Source organism: Dasypus novemcinctus, chromosome 23 (assembly GCF_030445035.2).
Source record: "Dasypus novemcinctus isolate mDasNov1 chromosome 23, mDasNov1.1.hap2, whole genome shotgun sequence".
NCBI lineage: Eukaryota > Metazoa > Chordata > Mammalia > Cingulata > Dasypodidae > Dasypus > Dasypus novemcinctus.
In genome coordinates this window covers 40,056,357-40,078,501 of record NC_080695.1, presented here as the reverse complement: position 1 = coordinate 40,078,501, position 22,145 = coordinate 40,056,357, and the positions used below count along the sequence as shown (strand labels likewise).

The 22,145-nt window shown below is 36.3% G+C and overlaps 1 protein-coding gene across 1 annotated transcript in view; it reads left to right on the top strand.

Annotated features, from left to right (window-relative positions):
* LOC101447972 (phospholipid-transporting ATPase ABCA3-like) overlaps nucleotides 1–21,908 on the top strand; it is a 310,634-nt gene extending 288,726 nt beyond the window's left edge. The window contains exons 27-31 of the mRNA XM_058286295.2: nucleotides 6,350–6,537; nucleotides 7,193–7,363; nucleotides 7,760–7,947; nucleotides 21,151–21,224; nucleotides 21,643–21,908. Coding sequence (XP_058142278.1) covers nucleotides 6,350–6,537; nucleotides 7,193–7,363; nucleotides 7,760–7,947; nucleotides 21,151–21,224; nucleotides 21,643–21,783 — 762 coding nt within the window. The 3' untranslated portion in view covers nucleotides 21,784–21,908. The remainder of the gene's footprint in view (nucleotides 1–6,349; nucleotides 6,538–7,192; nucleotides 7,364–7,759; nucleotides 7,948–21,150; nucleotides 21,225–21,642) is intronic.
* The last annotated feature ends 237 nt before the right edge of the window (nucleotides 21,909–22,145 follow it).

Below are 22,145 nucleotides of genomic sequence, written 5' to 3'. Positions count from 1 at the left end.
TCTATAGAAATATAGATTTTTAAATATTGAATTTGTAGTTAACAAACTTGCTAAATTCTCTTAATTCTAATAATTTATAAATTAAATTGGTACAAATAGTGAGACTTTGTTTTCCTTTCAATACTTACAGTTCCTTCCCCTTCCACACCCTCAGCTTTATTGCACTGGCTAGAAACTCTAGTAAGCATTGAATAGAAATTGCAATTTCAGATGTCTTTCCTCTTTAAAATCACAGAGGAAAATTTTTATTCAGATATTATTTTTCTGAAAATGCCTTTATTTCACACGTATTCTTGGAAGATATTTTTACTTTGCATAGAACTTAAGGTTTGCAGTCACTTTCTTTTAGCACATTGGAGGTGTTTATCATCTAGCTTCCATCACTGAGATCCAAGAGTCAGATATCAATCTGACACTCCTGTATAAATAATATCTCTTTCTCCTGTGGCTACTTTATAAATTTCTTCTTTGTTTTTCACAAGAGTCAACATGAAGGACTTAAGTATGGATCTTTCAAAAATGTATCATGCTTAGGATTTGTTCACATACTGAATTTATCATTTAATATCCTTAATTGGTTCTGGATAATTTTCAGCTATTATATCTTCAAATATTTCTTGTTCTCCTTTATTTCTCTCATTCTGCAACTCGAGTTTTACATATTAGTTTATCATTCCTTATCTCTCAATATCACATTCATAGTGATTTGTACTTCATTCAACATCTTTTATGATCTATCTCCTAGTTAAGCATTATTTCCTTCATTGTGACTAATCTGCTGTTAAACACATTCACAGAAATTTTAACTCTATGTTATTCTGTAACTTTTAGAAGTTATACAGGCTCATTTTCAAAACTTCTAAGTGACCATTATAGTTTCCTCATTCATAAGATATTTTTGAGCTTTTAAAATTTATTTAAGCATATTAAGCATAATTGTTTTCTCATTTGAACTGCTAATCTTAATATATTAACTCATTACAAATTTGTTTCTGTTTTTCTTGTTGTTGTTGTTGTTGTTGGCATTATTCATTGTATCCTGTTTCCTTGTTCACATCATTATATTTGAATGAAGATAATATTCCTTTATGAAGGGTATCCTTTATTGAAGGACAAAGAGAGCATTTGAATTTATATCTGTCAAAATTCTAAGAGCATGAACAGACTAAGATTACTTTAATAACCCAATTAAATTAAATTAAATTCTCAGCTTTTTCTCTGGCTGTGAGGGCTGTGTGCAAATGAATGCAAATCCACGAAGGGTTTGGCTATTTGCCACAACATTCCTTGCATTCTCCTGAGAGAGGAGTGGGGAAAGGCTTTGTTTCTGGATCAGTCTCACTGAAACAAGGCCTACACATGGTTGTGCAGATTTTTCAGTACAAAAATATCCTTTTGACATTCCTGATTAATGAATGTGCCTTTTGACATTCCTGATTAACGTAGAGAACTACTCATGAAAACACCCCCAAATTGAATGGGCTTTGGGACTTTATTTTTAACTTCTTCATCCCCAGGATCATAAGCACTGAATTAGAGAATTGATTATTCCAATTTATTCCAGTAGTCTCCAGTGACCAAAATTTTTAGCCGTTAAAAGACAACACATTCTCTTTTTTAACTTTTTAAAATTGAAGTTTACCATTCATACATGAAAATCCATAAACAATAAGTATATAGTAAAAGTTGTGAACTTACAAAACAAACATGACTATCATGATTCAGGGCTCCCATCCATTATCCCACCAACAACACCATGTATTGTTGTGAAATCAAAAACAAAAACAAAAAGAACATTGTCAAAATATTACTACTAACTATATCCAATATCTTACATTTGGTGTATTTTCCCCTAACCAACCCAGTTATTGACACCCTATATTAGTATCATATATTAGTTATATTTAATAAGAAAGTGTTCTCATATTTGTTTGGTTAACTACAGTCCATCATCCACCACACAATTCATTGTGTTATACATTCCCATGCTTTGTACAGTCCATTCAAAGTGTACACTCAGTGCCTTTCTTATTCATCACAGAGTTGTGCTGTCATCACCTCAATTTTAGAACTTTTTCAATACTCCAAAAAATCCTATCCTCTTTATACACCCCTATTATTGTGCCTTAGAATTGATATAATTTCTTCTTTGTAATTGCTGCAAAAAATTACAGTATTGTTAATTACAATCCATTAGTTACATTTGTTGTAATTTCCCCATGTAACACCATATTCTTAACATTTTTGAAAAGAAGAACATTCTTATACTATTAACCACAATCTTCATCCATCACCAAAATTCCATGTTATACAGTCCCTACCTTATTCTCTAGCATCCTTTCAATTGAAATATTACATGTACAGACTACCCTTTCAGTCACAATCACATTTATAAACCAGCAATGCCAAATACACACTATAATGTATTACCATCAACTTTATTCATTCCCACGTATTTACAATAAGCTGTATTAAAAATACTGCATACATTTAAGCATTAGCTCCCACTCTCAATCACATTCTATTTCCTATTAACATATGCTCCGGAGTTTACCTCCATGAGTTTACTTATCATTTTAGTTCATATTATTGGGACCATACAATATTTGTCCTTTTTGTCTGACTTACTTCACTCAACGTAATGTCCTCAAAGTTCATCCATGCTGTCATATGTATGCCTACTTCATTTCTTCTTATACCTGAGTAGTATTCATTGTACATATATACCACATTTTATTTATCCACTCATTGATTGATGGACACTTGGGTTTTTTCCATCATTTAACAACTACAAATGCTGCTGTGAACATCAATGTGTAAATGTCTGTTCTCATCCTTGCTTTCAGTTCTTCTGACTATATTCCTAGCAATGGGATTGCTGGATCATACAGCAGTTCTATTAGTATATTTAGTTTTTTGAGAAGCCACCAAACTGTCTTCCACAAAGGCTACACCATTCTACATTCCCACCAACAGAGAAGCAATGTTCCTTTTTCTCTACATCCTTTCCAGCAATTGTAGTTTTCTGTTTTTCAATAGCCATTTTATAAGGTGTGATTTTGATCTACTTTTCCTTAATAGCTAATGATGTTGAGCATTTCTTCAAGTCCTTTTTCACCGTTTACATTTCCTTTATGGAAACATGTCTACTCAAGTCTTTTGCCCATTATTTAATTGTATTGTTTGTATTTTTATCATTGGGTTGTATGATCTCTTTAAATATTAACTCTATTAACTTGGTTTTATATTTTTCAGGATTTTCCAGATATAAGATCGTATTATCAGCAAACAGTGAAACTTTTACTTCTTCCTTTCCTATTTAGATGATTTTATTTCTCTTTCTAGCCTAATTGCCCTAGCTAGAACTTGTAGCATGATATTGAATAACAGTCATGATGGTGGACATCCTTGTTTTGTTCCTGATCTCAATGGCAAAGCTTTCATTCTTTCTCCACTGAGTATAATGTTAGCTGTGAATTTTTCATATGTGCACTTTATCATGTTGAGAAAAACTCTTTTGGAGTGTTTTCATCAGGAAAAGATGTTGGATTTTGTTAAATGCTTTTCCCATATCATGTGATTTTTCTCCCTCAACTTAGTAATGTGATGTATTACATTGACTAATTTTCTTGTGTTGAACCACCCTTGCCTATCTGGGATAAAACTCACTTGCTCATGATGTCTTTTAATGTGTTGTTGGAATCAAGGAGCAATTATTTCTCTGAGGATTTTTGCATCTATATTCACTACAGAAATTGGTCTATAATTTTCTTTTTGATGTTATTTTTATCTGGCTTTGGTATTAGGATGATGTTGGTTTCATAGAATGACTTTGGTAGCACTCCTTCCTCTTCTAATTTTTGGAAGAATTTGAGCAAGATTGGTATTACTTCTTCTTTAAATGATTGGTAGAATTCACCTGTGAAGCCATCTGGTCCTAGGCTTTTAATCTTTGGGAGGTTTTTAATATCTATTTCAGTCTCCTTACTAGTAGTTGATTTGCTGAGGTCTTCTGTTTCTTCTAAGGTCAGTATAGGGGTACATGTGTTTCTAGAGGTTTGTCCATTTTATTTACATTGTCTAATTTTTGGCATACAGTTATTCACAGTATCTTCTTATGAGCTCTTTTTTTCCTGTGGGGTCAGTAGTAATGTCCACTCTCTCATTTCTGATTTTTTAAATTTGTATCTTCTTTCCTTTATTCCTTGTCAGTCTAGCTAATGGTTTGTTGATTATGATCACTTCAAATACCCAGTTTGGTTTTGTTGATTCTCTCTATTGTTTTCTTGTTCTCAATTTTCTTTTTTTCTGCTCTAAACTTTGTTGTTTCTTTCCTTCTGCTTCCTTTGGGATTAGTTTGCTGTTCTTATTCTACTTCCTGCAGATTTTCAATTAGGTCTTCCATTTTAGCTCTTTCTTCTTTTTTAATGTAAACATTGAGGTCTACTTTTCTTTGTAAACTTTCAAATTCTTCTTTGTTTTCAGGATATTTATATCTTTAATCTCTTTAGTTAGTTATTAAGGAGATTTCTTTGGATATCTGTGGTTAGTTGTCTCAAATCCTGTGTTTCATCAAAGGTTTAATTATTCCTTTGGCTCAGCCATATCTTCCTGTTTCTTAGTATGGCTTATAATTTTTTGTTGGTATCTTGGCATCTGATTTTTTATGTGCTTTTTCTGTCCAGTTTTTCCCTTTAGCTTATGGCTTTCTTTTTGGTTTGCTTTTCGCTACAACTTTCCCTGTTACTCCTCCATGAATGTTGGGCTGTTCTATTCATTTTTTATTTGCCTCTGTATATACATATTTTTTAGCCCCTCTCCCTTGTGGTTTTTTTGCTTGCTGTCTGTTCTCTGTGTCCATTTGCTGTGTGTTCTTCTGTGTCTGTATTTTTTTTTTATTTCCCCCTGTTGCAGCTTGCTTGCTGTCTGCTCTCTGTGTCCATTCGCTGTGCACTCTTCTGTGGTTTTTTTTTTTTTTTTTTGCTTGTCTCCCTTTTTTTGTTGTTGTTGTTTTGTCACCTTGCTGAGTTGGCTCTTCGTGATGCTTGCAGGCTGGTGGCACTCAGCAGCACCTGGGCTGGCGGTTCTCCACAGCATGCGGGTGAGCCTGTTTTCACAAGGAGGCCCCAGGACACAAACTCAGGGTCTCCCATATGGTAGATTGGAGCCCAACTGATTGAGCCACAGCTGCTTCCTACCTCTGTATATTTTTAATACTCCATTTGCTGTCTCTTGCTGCTGTTTCCTGAAGGTCTAATTTTGGTCAAAATGTGCCCCCAGAGAAAAGCTTCCCAGTTCTGGTTTTCCAGTCAAAATAGGCTCAGGGGACCTATGAAGGGAATGTAGATTGATTCCAATGTGCTCTAGAGAAGAGACCCTAAAGGCCTCCAATCTTCTCATTGATGTCTCTCTCAATCTAGACTTTCTGCAAGTACCCAGCAGGTGGCACTCTTTATCCAGTTATTCCCTGCTGCCCTAAGGTTTTCTGTGCCTTTATTTCTCAGCTGACTGTGTGGGGGCATAGTTGAGGCTAAGGTTATCAGCCTTCCTGGGATGAAACTTGCATAGCTCCCAGTCCCTGAGATCTGAGTTCTCTGATCAACTGCCACCCCTGTACTGCCCACCCTCAGGTGGGTGGGGTGACTGTGCTGTCTCTCTGCCTGTGCTGTCTTGAGAGAGGGTGATCAGATAGGTTTTGGTGTGGGAGCCTAAGAAATAGCTTTCCAAACTGGGTGCAGAGGATATGATCCCTATGGCTCTGGGGACCAGTGTGTTTTTCAGTCACCCTATTTCTATACTGCCAGGGGTGGAGACAGCACCAATGCTGTTGATTTCTTGGTGGCTTGGGCAGGTTTAAACCTCAGCTGTACTCAAGATTGGAATCCAGCTAGCTGAATTTGCCAATCAACAGCTGTAGTTGGTGCCAGGCCACTTCCCTCATCCTGCTTGTGAGAAAGAGAGCTACTCTTTCCAGGTGGGAAGTGGCTCCCAAGGTGGCCTGCCTCATCAGTGGAGGAGGGGCAACAACCTCTGCAAGGTAGAGGAATCTACCCATGAATCTTCACCACGGATTGTCAGTCTCCTCTTACTGTTCTTTCCTGGATGGTGTACTGTGTTTTTCTGGTCTCCAGAGTCCGCCTGGAATAATCCTGGCTGATTATTGTTGCCCTGTGGGATGAGCTTATAGTACAGCTTCCTACTGTTACTATCTTGGGTCTTCTGAGAAAACCTTCTTGGTAGGATGCATAGAGGCATGACCCAGAGGACTTCAGATCTTCTAGCTCATCCATAGATGCTCATTGAGATAGATTACTTGGGTGCTTACTTGAGACAATTCTCATAATCCCAGGTGAGGTCAAGAATCGGCTATTGTCCTCAAACTGATGCCCTGCTGGAGTACATGACTGGTCGGGAAATAATGATCATGTATGCCAGATTATGGGGAGTCTCTGAGCCCCAGATTCACCTGTATGTGAACAGCTGGTTGAATTCACTACAGCTGGAACCTCATGCTGACAAGTTTATCTACACCTATAGGTGAGGCCTTATGCTGCTGCTCTTTTTGTTGCTGCTGCTCTTTTTGTTGTTGCTGCTAATGTTGTTGTGCCTCCTTAAGATCCTGAAGTTTGAAATGAATGCCCAGAGCTCTACCTAAGCCCCCTTTGCCACACAATTATTTAACTGTGAAATTATCTAATGACTTGGTAGGTTTCAGCTGCCAGTAATAAGACACAGCTGTGCAAAAATGAAACTCAAAATCCTAGTTCTATTTGAACTGCCATCTTTGAGCCTCAAAAAGGTAACATCCTCACCCTGGTTTGCCTATGGTCTTTTGTCTCCCAAGAAGAAGGAATGTGAAGTCCTTTGAATTATGGTGGTGTTTCTGTCATTGGAAAACCCTTGGCACCTTAAGAAGCAGTAAATAAATGCCACTGATAATGCTGCTAAAATCGATTATATAAACAAAAGTCACACCTCCAAATTTCCAATGAAAATGAATTTATGTACAGATTCACTTGTCCTTGCTGCCTTGTTAAAGTTACATCTAAACAGCATTGGGGATGTCCCTGTTAATTGTTTGCTGGAACTCTTTTTTTGAATGTTTGTGCTAATACTTTCCTATGAATAACTGATTAACTGATTTGTATACCCTTCTGTTATCCCACTACCTTCTCCTTTCTTGACCATGAAGTGGAGGAAACAAACGTAGGCTGAGTACTGCTATTGCCCTAATGGGTAAGCCCTCAGTCATCATCCTGGATGAGCCATCAACTGGTATGGACCCAGTAGCCCGGCGCCTGCTCTGGAACATAGTGACACAAACACGTGTAACTGGCAAAGCCATTATCTTAACCTCTCACAGGTGTGAGTCATTGGGATCCTTACTTGAGGGTGGATAGGAATTTTATTGGCTATAAGAGGAAATTATTATTTGTGCCTGGGAATATTGGACAGTGATCCTGCTGGAGTATGTGAACTCCTTATTAATCTAATGAATAGAACAGCCAAAAATCCTGATTGAACTGCATAATCAAGAATCAGGAGAAAGCAGGAAGTTCAAGACATGTTCCTTTTGAGGATTTGATCCTCTATTACCTTGCATTTGAAAATTTTACACTTTCCAACTATGAGCTTGATTGTTGGCAAATGCAACTTCCCTTTGCATGGAGAGTCACAAAAATTTTGCTCTGTTTGAATGATAAAATGTCATCCAAAGAACATTTTAGGGTTACATTATTCTGATATCTTATTTTCCTAGTATAGAGGAATGTGAAGCCCTTTGTACCAGGCTGGCCATCATGGTGAAGGGTAAGTTCATGTGCTTGGGCAGCCCACAGCACCTCAAGAACAAATATGGCCATTTTTACATCATGAAGGCAAAGATCAAGACTGATGATGATGAGCATTTAGAAGATTTTAAAAATTTCATCACTACAACCTTCCCCGGTAAGTTAGGTTGGGTTAATTTTGTTAGGTCAAATCATATTTGTAGTTTTCAGTAGCCATGTGTTGTGTGTCTCCAATAACTGTTTCTTGTGAGTTATTGTTGTTTATTGACCTTCCTTACTGAATTCCTTTAGGAATTTTTGTTCTTATGAACTTCTTTTGTTTGGTTATGCTCATAAGTTTTTTCAAAAACAAAGGTTTTCACCAAGTTTTTCTGTTAACTAGGCAGGGAGTTCTGTATTTATGGTCTACATATGAATTATGCATTTAAAATTATACTTTTGAGCATAATTCTCAATTATTTATACATATTATCCATGCAAAGTTTTAGTTTTTTTTTCCCTCAACACAACCATGTAACTCCAGTCTTTTGCTATCTCAGTCTGGATATGGTTTTGAAATTCAAACAAGAACCATTAAGCTTCTTTCTCTTCTTTCAAGGCTACCTCTGCTTCTACCTGCTAAATTCAACAAGTACCTCAATGCCTACGTGGTATAGTACAACAAAGAGTGATTGTTTCCTTTTTTCCTTACCTCTCTTCTCTACACATATATGAGGGACATGGTAATATGCTATGAATACTTTAGGGTTTTCACTTTAGTTTCCATTTATTTAGGTTGAGCAAAATATCACAGTTCTCATTTGTGTCAGGCTGAGTAATTGGAACCTTGTATTCTAGGCAATGGGAAATAGCATGAATGATTACATAGTAGGAATGGAGAGCAGAAAATAGATAAGGATAGTGGCACAGATGTGGAGGAGCAGATAGGACGGAAATAAAATTACATCATAATTGGTCAGACTGATTATGATGTGTCTATGGCAAATGCAGATGGATAGACCCATTAAGAAGTTAAATACTATGAATTCATTTGGAAATATTTTTGAGTACTGATTGTATCAGTTTTATCTGATGTGGTACATAAATCATCACAAAGAGAAGCCTGACCAGAACCCCCATTTCCTGTGAGCTGTCCTAACAACTTTAGCTACCTAGAGAATTGACTCTGCTTGAAGAATGATTACCCAGTCCTTCCTCATAATATTCTTTAGTAAATACTATGAAAATATAACAGATTGAGAAAGAGCTAACATGAGACCACTATATGAATATTGATTTTTTAAAAGAAGAAAGAGTAATTATAAGCAAAGTTCAACTGGAATACACTTCAAAAGAGAGCTTACCACAGGAATCAGGGAATATTTAAAGCACAGATTCTACATTATCTCAAGGAAATTTATGTGAGCATGTATTCTTTTTTAAAACTGCACAAATAAAATTATTCTATTTCTGCAAATGGAATATTATGTACTCTGAAAAGCACTTATGGTAAAATGAAACTGAAATGTAATAAGATTAAAAGAAAAATTTTAATGCAATAATTGTCTCAGATACAAAAGTGAGAATATTGTTTAAAATTTAAAAGGAATAAAATAAATAAAAGAGAACATTCATTTGAGACATGAGAGTAAGCAGTAAGAAAGTGCAAATTGGGTCTCAATGAACACAGTGTTAGTTTTAGGGGTTGCTGTTTTCTTCTATGAGTCGGGCCTACACTAGGCAACCATGTCTAAGGGACATGATTATTGGCATTGATCTTGGCACTATCTACTTCCTTGTGGATGTCTTCCAGAATGGAAAAGTGGAAATAATGCTAATGATAAGGGGAACTGAAAAACTCCAAGCTATGTCACCTTTACTGATACTGAATGATTGGTGATGCTGCGAAGAATCAAGTTGCAATGAACCACACCAACACAGTTTTTTATGCCAAGCATCTGATTGGACATAGATTTGATGATACTGTTGTCCAGTCTGATATGAAACATTGTCCTTCATGGTGGGGAATGATGCAGGCAGGCCCAAGGTCCAAGTAGAACACAAGGGCAAGACCAAAAGTTTCTGCCCAGAGGAGGAATCCTCTATGGTTTTGACAAAGATGAAGGAAATTGCTGAAGCCTACTTTAGGAAGACTGTTATAATGCTTTTGTCACAGTGCCTGCTTATTTCAATGACTCTCAGTGTCAAGCCACCAAAGATTCTAGAACCATTGCTGGCCTCAATGTACTCAGAATCATCAGTGAGTCAACTGCTGCTACTATTAATTATTGCTGAGACAAGAAAGTTAGTGCTGAAAGAAATATGCTGATCTTTGATTTGGGAGGTGGCATTTTTGATGTATGAGTCCTCACAATTGAAGATGGAAATTTTGAGGTCAAATCTGCATGGAGACATCCCCTTAGGTGGTGAAGACTTTGATAGCTGAATGGTCAACCATTTTATTGCTGAGTTCAAGTACAAGCATAAGATGGCCATCAGTGAGAACAAGAGAGTTATTTGCTGCCGCCATACAACTTGTGAATGAGTTTAAGTGCACCCTCTCTTCCAGCACCCAGGCCAGTACTAGGATTGATTCCCTCTATGAAGGAATCAACTTTTATACTTCCATTACCCATGCCTGTATTGAAAAATTTAATGCTGACCTGTTTCATGGCACCCTGGACTCTATGGGGAAGGCCCTTAGGGATGCCAAGCTAGAAAAATCACAAATCCATGATATTATCCTTGTGGGTGGTTTTATTTGTATCCCCAAGATTCAGAAACTTTTCCAGGACTTCTTCAATGAAAAAGAACATAAATAGAGCATCAACCTGCGAGGCGGATTTGGTTCAATGTATAGAGCATCTGCCTACCACATGGGAGGTCCAGGGTTCAAACCCAAGGCCTCCTGACCCATGAAATGAGCTGGCCCACATGCAGTGCTGATGCACACTAGGAGTGCCGTGACACGCAGGTGTGTCCCCTGCATAGGGGAGCCCCACATGCAAGGAGCGTGCCCCATAAGGTGACCTGCCCAGCACAAAAAAAGTGCAGCCTGCCCAGGAGTGGCTCCGCACACATGGAGAGCTGACGCAGCAAGATGATGCAACAAAAAGAGACACAGATTCCCAATGCTGATAATAAGAATATAAGCAGACACAGCAAATGAACACAGAGAGCAGACAACTGTGGGGGGGAGAAGGAAGGGGAGAGAAATAAAAAAATAAATGTTTTTTTAAAAAAGAACATCAACCCTGGTGAGGTTGTTGCTTATGGTGTAGCTGTCCAGGCAACCATCCTATCTGGAGACAAATCTGAAAAAGTTCAAGATTTGCTGCTCTTGGATGTCACTTCTTTTCCCCTTGGTATTCAAATGGCTGGTAGAGTTATGACTGTCCTTATCAAATGCAATACCACTATTCCCACCAAGCAGGCACTGACCTTCACTCATACTCTGACAACTATTATGGCAGACATTGACCTTTACTACATACTCTGACAACCAACCTGGTGTGCTCGATTCAGATTTATGAAGATGAGCTTGCCATGACCAAGGGTAACAACTTGCTTGGCAAATTTGAACTCACAGGGATATCACTTGCTCCTCATGGTGTTCCTGAGATTGAAGTCACCTTTGATATTGATGCCAATGGCATCCACAATGTATCTGCAGTGGATAACAGTACAGGAAAAGAGAACAAGATTATCATCACTAATGGCAGAGGCCATCTGAGCAAAGAAGTCATTGAGTTTATACTTAAAAGTATAAAGCTGAAGATGAGAAGCAGAGAGTCAAGGTATCCTCTAAGAATTTGCTTGAAACCTATACATTTAACATGAAAGCAACAGTTGAAGATGAGAAACTTCAAGGCAAGATCAATGATGAGGGCAAACAGAATATTCTTGACAAATATAATGAAATACTCAGCTGACTTGAAAAGAATCAGATTGCAGAGAAAAAGAATTTGAACATCAGCAGAAAGGGCTGAACAAAGTCTTCAACCTCGTCATTACCAAGCTGTACCAGAGTGCAGGAGGCATGTCAGGGGTAATGCCTGAGAGCTTCCCTTGTTGTGGAGCACCTCCATCTGGTGGTGCCACTTCTGGATCCACCATTGAAGAGTATGATTAAATCAATCAGCATACATACCTTACCGTTATTACACAGTAAAAACAATTGAAGGACTCAGATTTTTAGTACATACTGTGGCAGTTAAAGTTCAGCTGCTATACGAAATTCCTGGTCATGCTCAATACTTAACTACAGAATATGTGTACAGTTAAAGGATGTAACATTGCACTTTATAGCACTATACTCTAAGTGGAAATGCAATGTCTTGAATGAAACTGTTTAAAATTGGCACCATAAAAAGTGCAAATCCATTTCCTGCATGCACTGGGATCAGAGATGAAGCTCTGGATCTTTTGCAGAATTGGTAAATTCAAGCTAAGACTCCCACATAAAGGCAGGACCCACAAAGTGGACAAAAGTGCTTGGTTGGTATCATCTTCTAGCTCCAAGGAGAAGCAACAGATAATCTCTAGAGGAAGGCAGCCCTGATTTATATCTGGAATGGAGGAAGAACTACAGGAGAAAAATATCAGAAAGTAATGAGGAGGGACTACACTGAAAGGACATAATACTATATCATGGAAAACTCTTAAGCCTAATTCCTGTAGCTGTAAAGCTAGGAAGATTATTCTTCCCTCCCCACCACCTAAATAGGAAACTTCTTCCAAAAGAATAAGAAAATTCAAGTCACTTACAGATGACAACTGTGAAGATTATGGGTTAAACTTAATGGAAAATTATCTTAAGTATATGACATTAAGAGAAAAACATAACAAGAACAGCAGATATATAAAGTCACAGGGTATATGAAAATTATTACCTAATACTTCAATATGAACATAACAAATTAAGAAGGGGGTATATATCATGAAAGAAAATCCTAAATTACAATTGGAATGGCCAAGAAATTAAATGAGTAGATAACAGAGGAATATGAAAACACAGCTGACAGAACATTAAGATAATTTTTAAAAGAAGACATTTCAGAAGTACTTAAGGAGCATGAGCAAACAAAAACATAGAAATTGCAAGAAGGGAATGATATTGGAAATAAGAAAATAGAAATATATCACACAGAAATATAGATAGGTATTCAAGAGAAAGTGAGTGAGAAACAAGGCAGTGACAATTCAACACAATTTAAAAAGTAATCTCCTAAGAAAAGAAAAGCAATAGAATAGAAGAAATATTAAGAACTATCTTTTAAGAACATTTTCTAAGAGTGAGGTCACATAAAATGATGGAGTAAGAAACTTCAGGAGTTATTCTTTCCACTGAAACATCAAACTGAAAGAAAACTGCCATAATCAACTATCTTGGAATGCTGGAACTGGACACTTATAGCAAGTAGGGGAGTGCTTGATGAAGAGAGAGGCTGATGAAATTCACACAAACCAGCTATCATCCTGCATTCCTCAGCCCCACCACAGCTGTGGGGTGTGGGGATGGCAGTTCACTTTCCTATACAGGCTGACTGGTGCCTGAGTGGTCAGTAGAATTTGCCCCCCAGAAATTTTGTTTTGAGCATTTAGGTTGGTCTGGTGATCCCCTGAGGGAGCAACATGGAAGTTTGCTACTGTTTCTAGACCCTCCACCCAAATACTAGCTATTGGAATATTTAAAGTGACCTATACCCTTTTTGGCAGGAGAGGATCCAGACATTTAAGGAAATGACCCCAGATAGAACAGACTGAATGACTACACACAACAAGGAATACAGACTTTACAAATATACTTTGGAAAGGTCATGAAATAAACAGATGACTGCAGCCCCTGAGAGGGGGAGAATAAAAATTAGCAGTCCCTAAGAAGGGGAGAATCTAATTCCTGGAGCTACCACATTCTACTGCTCAGAAAATTCACTTCTCAGCCAAATAGTTCAAATACAAAGAAACAGGAAAGTATGTTGATAGAAATCATCTGTGAGGAAGTACAGACTTTAGAATTTACTATTCAGAGAAGTTAAATCAACTGTCTCAAATATGCTCAATGAGCTAAAGGAAACTATAGGGAAATAACTAAAGGAAACCAGGAGAAAAGTGTGTTAACAAATAGGGGATGTCAATAAAGAACTAAAATTTGTAAAAGGAAACATAAGGAAATTTGGGAAATAAAAAGTAGAATTGCTGAAATGAAAAATTCAATAGAAGGGTTCAATAGAGGGCCAGAAAAAGAGTCAGTGAATTTGAAAATAAGAGAATTGAAATGAGCCATTCTGAGGAACAGAGAAAAAAAGAATGAAGAAAAATAAGCAAAACCTGAGGGACATGAGACACTATCAGTCATACAACCGTAATCATCATGAGAGTCACAGGAAGAGAAAAGAGAAAGGGATAGAATATTATCTGAAAAAATTATAGCAAGAAACTTTCCAAATTATATCAAAGACATAAATCTATATATCCAAGAATCTCAATATACACAAATAGGAGAAACTTAAAGACATCATGCCAAGACATATCATAGCCAAATTGGTGAAAGACAAAGAATCTTGAAAGCAGCACAAATGAAGTGACTCATCATGTATAAGAATCCTCAATAAGATTAGCACCTTACCAACTCCAGCACCATCTTTAGGTTCAAATAGAAGGTACAGAAGAGGCATGTGTAGAGAAGTCACAACTGGGTCCAACTTTGTCACACTCAGGAGCACAGAATCCAAAGTAGGGCCCACTGGCAAGGCACCAAACTCTGGAGCTATCTGCCATGACTGTAGGATCTGGGCATCTCCAGAGCTCTCAGGAGCCCCACTATTTGGGGTAGTATATAATTTGGCAGTCTATGCGATCCTGCTGAGATGTGCATAAGCATTACCTCTGGGATAACCTCCCAACCCACTTGGAAGTCTCTTAGCCATATAAACGCATTTGCATTTATCTTTTCCCCCTTTTATTTAAGGTCTTTTTCCAGTAGCATTGCTAGTTGGTGCTTGATACTAATCCCTTGGTGTCAGGGAGGTGTCAGGATGAGATCCCTGGGAGTCATGTCCCGTACTGTGGGGAAAGTAATGCATTTATATGCTGAGTTTGGCTTAGAGAGAGGTCACATTTGAGCAACATAGAGGCTCTCAGAAGGTAACTCTTGAGCACCCTATAGCACTAGGCTAAGTTGCAATTTCAAGAGCAAAATCCCATAAGCATAGTCATCAAATATCAAGGGCCCATCAATGGACCATCCTTCTTCACTAGTCATACCATTCCAGATTCTCAGGATAGGGCAATAAAATATGGACTAGAGTAGACTATGGGTATTCTACTATAGACATATTGTGATTCTAGCAATGGAAGAGATTATATCATTGATGTGGAGAAAGTGGCCACTGGAGATGCTGAAGGCAAGAAGAAGGAAAAATAGGTGTAATATGGGGCATTTTCAGGACTTGGAATTGTCCTTAATGACATTGCAACAGCAGATACAGGCCATTATATGTCCTGCCATAACCTACAGAATTGAGTGGGAGAGAGTATAAACTGCAATGTAAAATATAATCCATGCTTAGTGGCAATGCTCCAAATGTGTTCGTCAGTTGCAATGAATGTACCACACTAATGAAAGAAGTTGTTAATGTGGGAAAGGGTGGGAGTTGTGGGGGGCGGGGCATATGGGAATCTCTTATTTTTGTGTGTAACATTTTGTGTAATCTAAGTATCTTTTTAAAAAAATAAAAAATATACTTGAAGAAACATTAGCATGTTTCAAATTAGAAATCATGGGGGCCAGATGACAATGGGATGACATAGTTAAAGTGAAAAAAAAAAAAACACTAATTCTATATACTGTGACTATCCTTCAAGAATGAAGGAGAAACTAAGACATTTCAGATAACCAAAGGCTGAGGGTGTTTGTTACTAGAAGATCTGTTTGCAAGAAATGCTGGAGGGAGTCCTTCATTATGAAAAGAAAGGACAGACCATAACTCAGTGCCAGATAAAAGGACTATTGGCAAAGGTAACAATAGGTACATGTAAAAGCTAGTATTATCATTTTTGATTTGTTACCCTTTTTTTTGGTGTTTTTTCCTATATGATATGAAAAGTAAATACATATAAAATATAAATCTATATTAAAGGGCACTCAGTATATAAAGATGTAATCTGTGACAATAACAATGTAAACAGTGAAGGATGAAGACGTATGGAACCAGAGTGTTAATATATTATTGATGCTAAGTTGGTATTATTCGTACTAATTTTATTATAAATTTAAGATGTTAATTGTAATCTCCAAGTTAACTACTAAGAAAATAACTTTTAAAATATACAGAAAAGGAAAGAAGATGGAAATTGAAATGATACATTAAGAAAATCGATAAATACTAAAAATTTCATACTTATGGGATGCAGTAAAAGCAATGGTAAGTGGATATTTTATAACTGTAAAGGATTACATTAATAAAGAAGAAATATATCAAAACAATAAACTTTATACCTTGAGAAACTAGAAATAGAGGAGAAAACTAACCCAAAAACTAACAGAAGGAAAGATATAATAAAGATTGGAGTAGATATAAATGCAACCAAGAATAGAAAAACAACAGAGAAAAATGAATGAAACCAAAAGTTGTTTCTTTGAAAAGGTCAACAAAATTAACAAAGTTTTGTCTAGATTGACTAAGGTACAAAGAAGACTCCAATTACTGAAATCAGACATGAAAGGGAGGGATTATTACCAACTTTACACAAAAAGGATTGGAAGAGAATATTGTAACAATTGTATACCAACAAATTGGACAATTGACCTTAAATGGAAAAATTCCTAAAAACACATAAATTACCAAAACTGGCTCAAAAAAATGGAAAATCTAAGTAGAACAATAAAAAGTAAGGCAACTGAATCAGTAATCAAATCTTTCCAACAAAGAAAAGCCCAGACCATGTGGCTTCACTGGTGAATTCTATGAAACAAAGAATTAACAAAACTCCTCTCAAACACTTCCAAGAATTCAATAGGAGGAAACATTTTCACATTCTCATTGTCCAGAATCGCCCTAATACAAAACCCAAGACAGTACAAAGAAAGGAAACTACAGGTCAATCCCCCTTATGGATATAGATGCAGAAATCCTCAACAAAATACTAGGAAAGCAAATCAAGCATCATATTAATGGATTACCTGTCACAACCAAGTGGGATTTACCCCAGGAATGCAAGGGAGGTTCAACATACAATAATAAATTTAACACAATGCGTTAATGGAATGAAGGGGAAAAGAACACAATTATCTTGTTGCAGAAAAAGCATTTGACAAAATCCATTTCGTAATAAATCCATGCAATAAACCAGAAATAGAAGAAAAGTTCCTGAACATGATGAAGGCCTTATATGAAAAAAAAGCTAACAACATACTTATTGATGAGAGACTGAAAGCTTTTCCTGTAAAAAGGGACAAGACAAGATTTCTTGCTTTTGCTACTTCTACTCAAATAGTAATAGAAGTTCTAAGCAGAGTAATTAGACAAATAAATAAATAAATAAATAAATAAAGGTCAACCTTAGAAAGGAAGAAGTAAAACCAGCTCTTCACAGATGGCATTATCTTATATGTGGAAAACCTTAAAGAATCCACACACAAAAAACTTAGAACTCATAAATTCACTAAGTTACAGGATACCAAAATCAGTCTTATTTGTTTACACTATCAATGAGCAATCCAGAAGAGAAATTAAGAAAATTCCATTTCTAGTAATTCAAAATATAAGTAAAAAGAATAAAATACTTAGAAATAAATTTAATAAAAAAGCTGTAAGACTTGTACAATAAAAATAAAATATTGCTCAAAGAAATTAAAGAAGATGGAAATAAGTCAAAAGACTTCCCATGTTCTTGGACTGGAAGCCTTAATATTGTTAAAATATCAATACTATAGAAATCAACCTACAGTTTCAATGAAATCTCTTTCAATATACCATACATTTTCAAGGGACCTCAAATTACCAAATAATCTTCAAAAAGAAAAACATTGGAAGATATGCACATTACAATTTTAAAATTTACTGCAACGTTGAAGTAATCGAAAGACTGTAGTACTGGCTTAAGGACCAGACCAATGGAATAGAAATGAAAGTCCAAAAATAAACCCATACATCTACGGTCAATTATTTTTACAAGGGTACCAAGTAAATTCAAAGGGAAAAGAATAGTCTATTCAACAAGAGGGGCTGGAGCAACTGGATATCCACATACAAAAGAATGAAACTGGGTCTTTACCTTATACCAAACATAAAAAATTAACTCAGGTTAGATTATACCTATAATTAAGAAATAAAGCTATAAAACTCTTAGAAGAAAACATAGGGGCAAACCTACATCTACAAAACCTTGGATTTGGCAATAGTTTCTTAACCAAAAGTATATGCAATGAAAGAAAAAATAAACTGGACTTCATCAAAACTAAATACCTTCATGCATCAAAGAACACTATCAAGAAAATGAAAAGGCAGTGTCCAGAATGGCAGAAAATATTTGTAAAACATATATCTGATAAGGGTCTTATATTTCGAATATATAAGGAACTCTTATAACTCAACAGTGACAACAACAACAAAAACAAGTAACTCAGTTAAAAATTTCTAAATAGTAATTTCTCCAAAGAAGATAAACAAATGGCCAGTGAACACATGAAAGGATGCGCAACATCATTATTCATTGGAAAATCTAAATCAAAACCACAGTGATATACCGCTTCACACCCACCAGAATCATTTTTATTTTTAAAATGGAAAATAAGAGCAGCAAGAATGTGGAGCAATTGGAAACCTCATACATTGTGATGAGAATATAAAATGGTTCAATTGCTATGGAAAACAATTTGAAAGTTCCTCAAAATGTTAAACATATAATTATCATATAAGCCAGCAACTCCGCCTCTAGGTATATACCAAAAAGGATTGAAATTGGGTACTCAAATATTTGAGCACAAATGTTCATAGAAGCACATCAACAACATCCAAAAGGTGGGGGAAAAAACATGTCTATTAATAAATTTTAAAATAAGTTGAGGTATATACATATAATAGAATATTTAGCCATAAAAAGAATTGAAGTACTGATATGTATGACAATATAGATGAACTTTAAAAAGAAGCTAAGTGAAAGAAACCAGGCAGAAAGAGTACATATTGTGTGATTTCATTTATGTTAATTATCCAGACTAGATAAATCTAGAGACAGAAAACAAACTGGTAGTTGTCAGGGGTTAGGGGTGGCGGAAATGAGAATTAACTAGTTAATGTGTATGGGGTTTACTTTTGGGGTAATAAAAATGTTCTAGAAATAGATAGCTGTGAAGTTTGCACAATATTGTAAATATATTTACTGCCATTGGACTGTACACTTAAAATAGTTAAAACTGTAATTTTTATGTTATGTATACTTTATCAAAATTTTTTAAATTCCTGAAAAAAAAGAGAACAATTGAATGGGGAACCAGTACACCTGAAAAATTTCTCAAGATAATCAGTACCAAGGAATATTCTAACATAGCTGTTGTATTTAAATAATAATGGGGTGGGGGTCCCATTGGATATCCAAATAAAAAGACAAGTCATTTATTAGAGAAAGAAAATTAGATGGACCTCAAACTTTGTAATAAGATTTTATGCTAGGAGTAAATGTAATATATTTAAGAAACTCAATAAAAGAAAAATGCAGCCCAAGGTTTTTACAACTGGACAAAATGAACTTCAGGAATAAAAGTCACAAACAAATACCTATGAACTCATAAAAACTCAGGAAATATTGTTCTCCTTAGCTTTTCTTAAGGAATATAGAAACAAAATATTTCAGATCAACTAAGAAATTATTGGATAAACTGCATAAAAACTATTGGTGAGGGAAGCAGATTTGGCTCAACTGATAGAGCATCCGCTTACTACATGGGAGGTCCAAGGTTCAAACTAAGGGCCTCCTGACCCGTGTGGTGAGCTGGCCCACGCACACTGCTGATGCATGCAAGGAGTGCCATGCCATGCAGTGGTGCCCCACGCACAAGGAGTGTGCCCCCGCAAGGAGAGCCACCCCTCGTAAAAAAATCACAGCCTGCCCAAGAGGAGCACTGCACACATGGAGAGCTGATGGAGCAAGATGATGCAACAAAAAGAGACACAGCTTCCCAGCGCCACTGACAAGAATGCAAGCAGACACAGAACACACAGTGAATGGACAGAGAGCAGACAATTGGGGGGGAGAGGGGAGAGAAAATAATTAATTAAATCAAGGCTAGAAAGAAAAAAAACTATTGGTGAGCATTGAATGTATTTAACTCTAGAGCAAGGCCAAAATGAAGGGGATCCAGGTTATGGAATATCATATAATTGATATGTTTTAATGTATATAAAATACATCTATCAAAAATAGTTATTTATATTTATATTAAAATATCTGCTTGTATTTATGCCTACATGTGTACATATGTATATATTTTATGTGTAATTATAAAACAGCATAAAACTACCAAATATATTGGTACATACAATAATGTAAATAGGCTTAACTCTCCCCCATTAAATGAAAAAATTCTGATTGACTAACAAGCAAAATTCAATTCCCTGCTGTGTATAAGAAAAAGAATGACTGAATCAGAAATTATAAATAAATGAAGGGGTTTCACACTCTCATGCTAGCCTACGCCTGGCTGTAGTCATTCTTTTTTTAGCAAACTCTACCAATTTATATGGCAAGTAGTGGTGTCTCCCTTATTTAAGCAAATCCTCTGTTTCTGCCCTAAAAGTGTCTATTTCTCTTTGTTCTAAATTAGGAATGGCTACCATCCTCTTTCCTCTCATTCCATCAGTGGATTCTTACTCACTTATTAAAAAAAAGATGGTGATTTATATGTATGATTTCCTCCTTCACATGGCATGTTGATTGCATAATCATGAGAACAGGGGATAGATTTTTCCTGCTTTCCTCCCCACTAAGCACACTCTACATGCACACATTGACACACAACCAGGAGGAAAATCTTCCCAGTTCATATTCATGTCCTATAATGTTCCTGTCATAAAATTAGAATTTTAGAAGCCTCAATTATTTTATATTAGGCAAGTGAACTGACAATCTTCCTATGCCAAAAAGTGAGTAGCCTGCCCTCAATAATTGCTCTGAACTCTAGATAAGACTATTTTAGCAGGAATGAATCTGTTGAAGGAATTATCCATGTCAGATATCCCAAAGACATTTTGACTATGTCCCACTTTGTATTAACTACATCTATTCATCCCTCTGTCTAATTAAGTTAAAGTAGCAATAATTCAATCATTTTAAATGAAATTTGTAAGATTAGTTACTTGTCCTATCTTTCCTTTCTTAGGTAGTGTCATAAACCACGAGAATCAAAAGATTGTTAACTACTACATTCCCAGCAAGGACAATAGCTGGGGAAAGGTGATTGTGGGAGCCATGCCCTTGTAATATTACATGTTAATAGAGCAAAAATGATGGGAAATATTAGGGATCCAGACGTGTGGAATGGAATCCAAACATGTGGAATGGGATCCTGGCATTGTGAAAGGAGCAGAGCCTTTAGGTTACTTTCCAAATCCCGTGGTGTTCAATTGCTTGAGACTTCTGTCCCTACAACCACATTATTATTCCATGCCCATCAAAAGAATGGGGACAGAGTATTGCCTCCTTCCCATTTTACAATGATCTATTCCTTCTACTTTCTCACCTCCCCCTTCATTGCCTTTTGTCCTCTCAAATAAACTTGGTAGGAGTTGGGGGGATTTGGGGTTAAACTCATCTGGGTTGGTGGTTCGGAGAGAGAATTACAATAGTAACCGCATTTTTTGTTGTTGTTTAGGTGTTTGGTATTTTGGAGAAAGCTAAAGAGCAATTCCATTTAGAGGACTATTCCATCAGTCAGATAACTCTTGAACAGGTCTTCCTGATGTTTGCTAACCCAGATAAAATAGAAGATGAGAGTGAAGAAAGGGTGCCTTGAAATTCAGTTTCAAACTGTGACCCTTATGACTGCTCCCTGGATGCACAAAGGGACATCCCTGTGGGTGTTGTGTGTGTATTTTGATGTAAATACATTCATGTAATAAAGAGTCCCCCAAAGGAGAACATTTTTCCCTTCTTTTTAGATTTAGGTAAGTAGCCTGTGTATCTAGCATGTACAAATCTAAAGAGAGTTGATAAAATTCCTGTTTTCTCTCCTAGAAAAAAGGAAGAGCAACATTTATCAGGTGGGACAAGAATCTATTCCTGAGTATTCTGAATGTTTGAACAGAAACATCTGGAAATGATGTCGCTATTAGATGGGACAAACTGAAAAACAGCAAGTTAAGTTTTAGCAGCTTA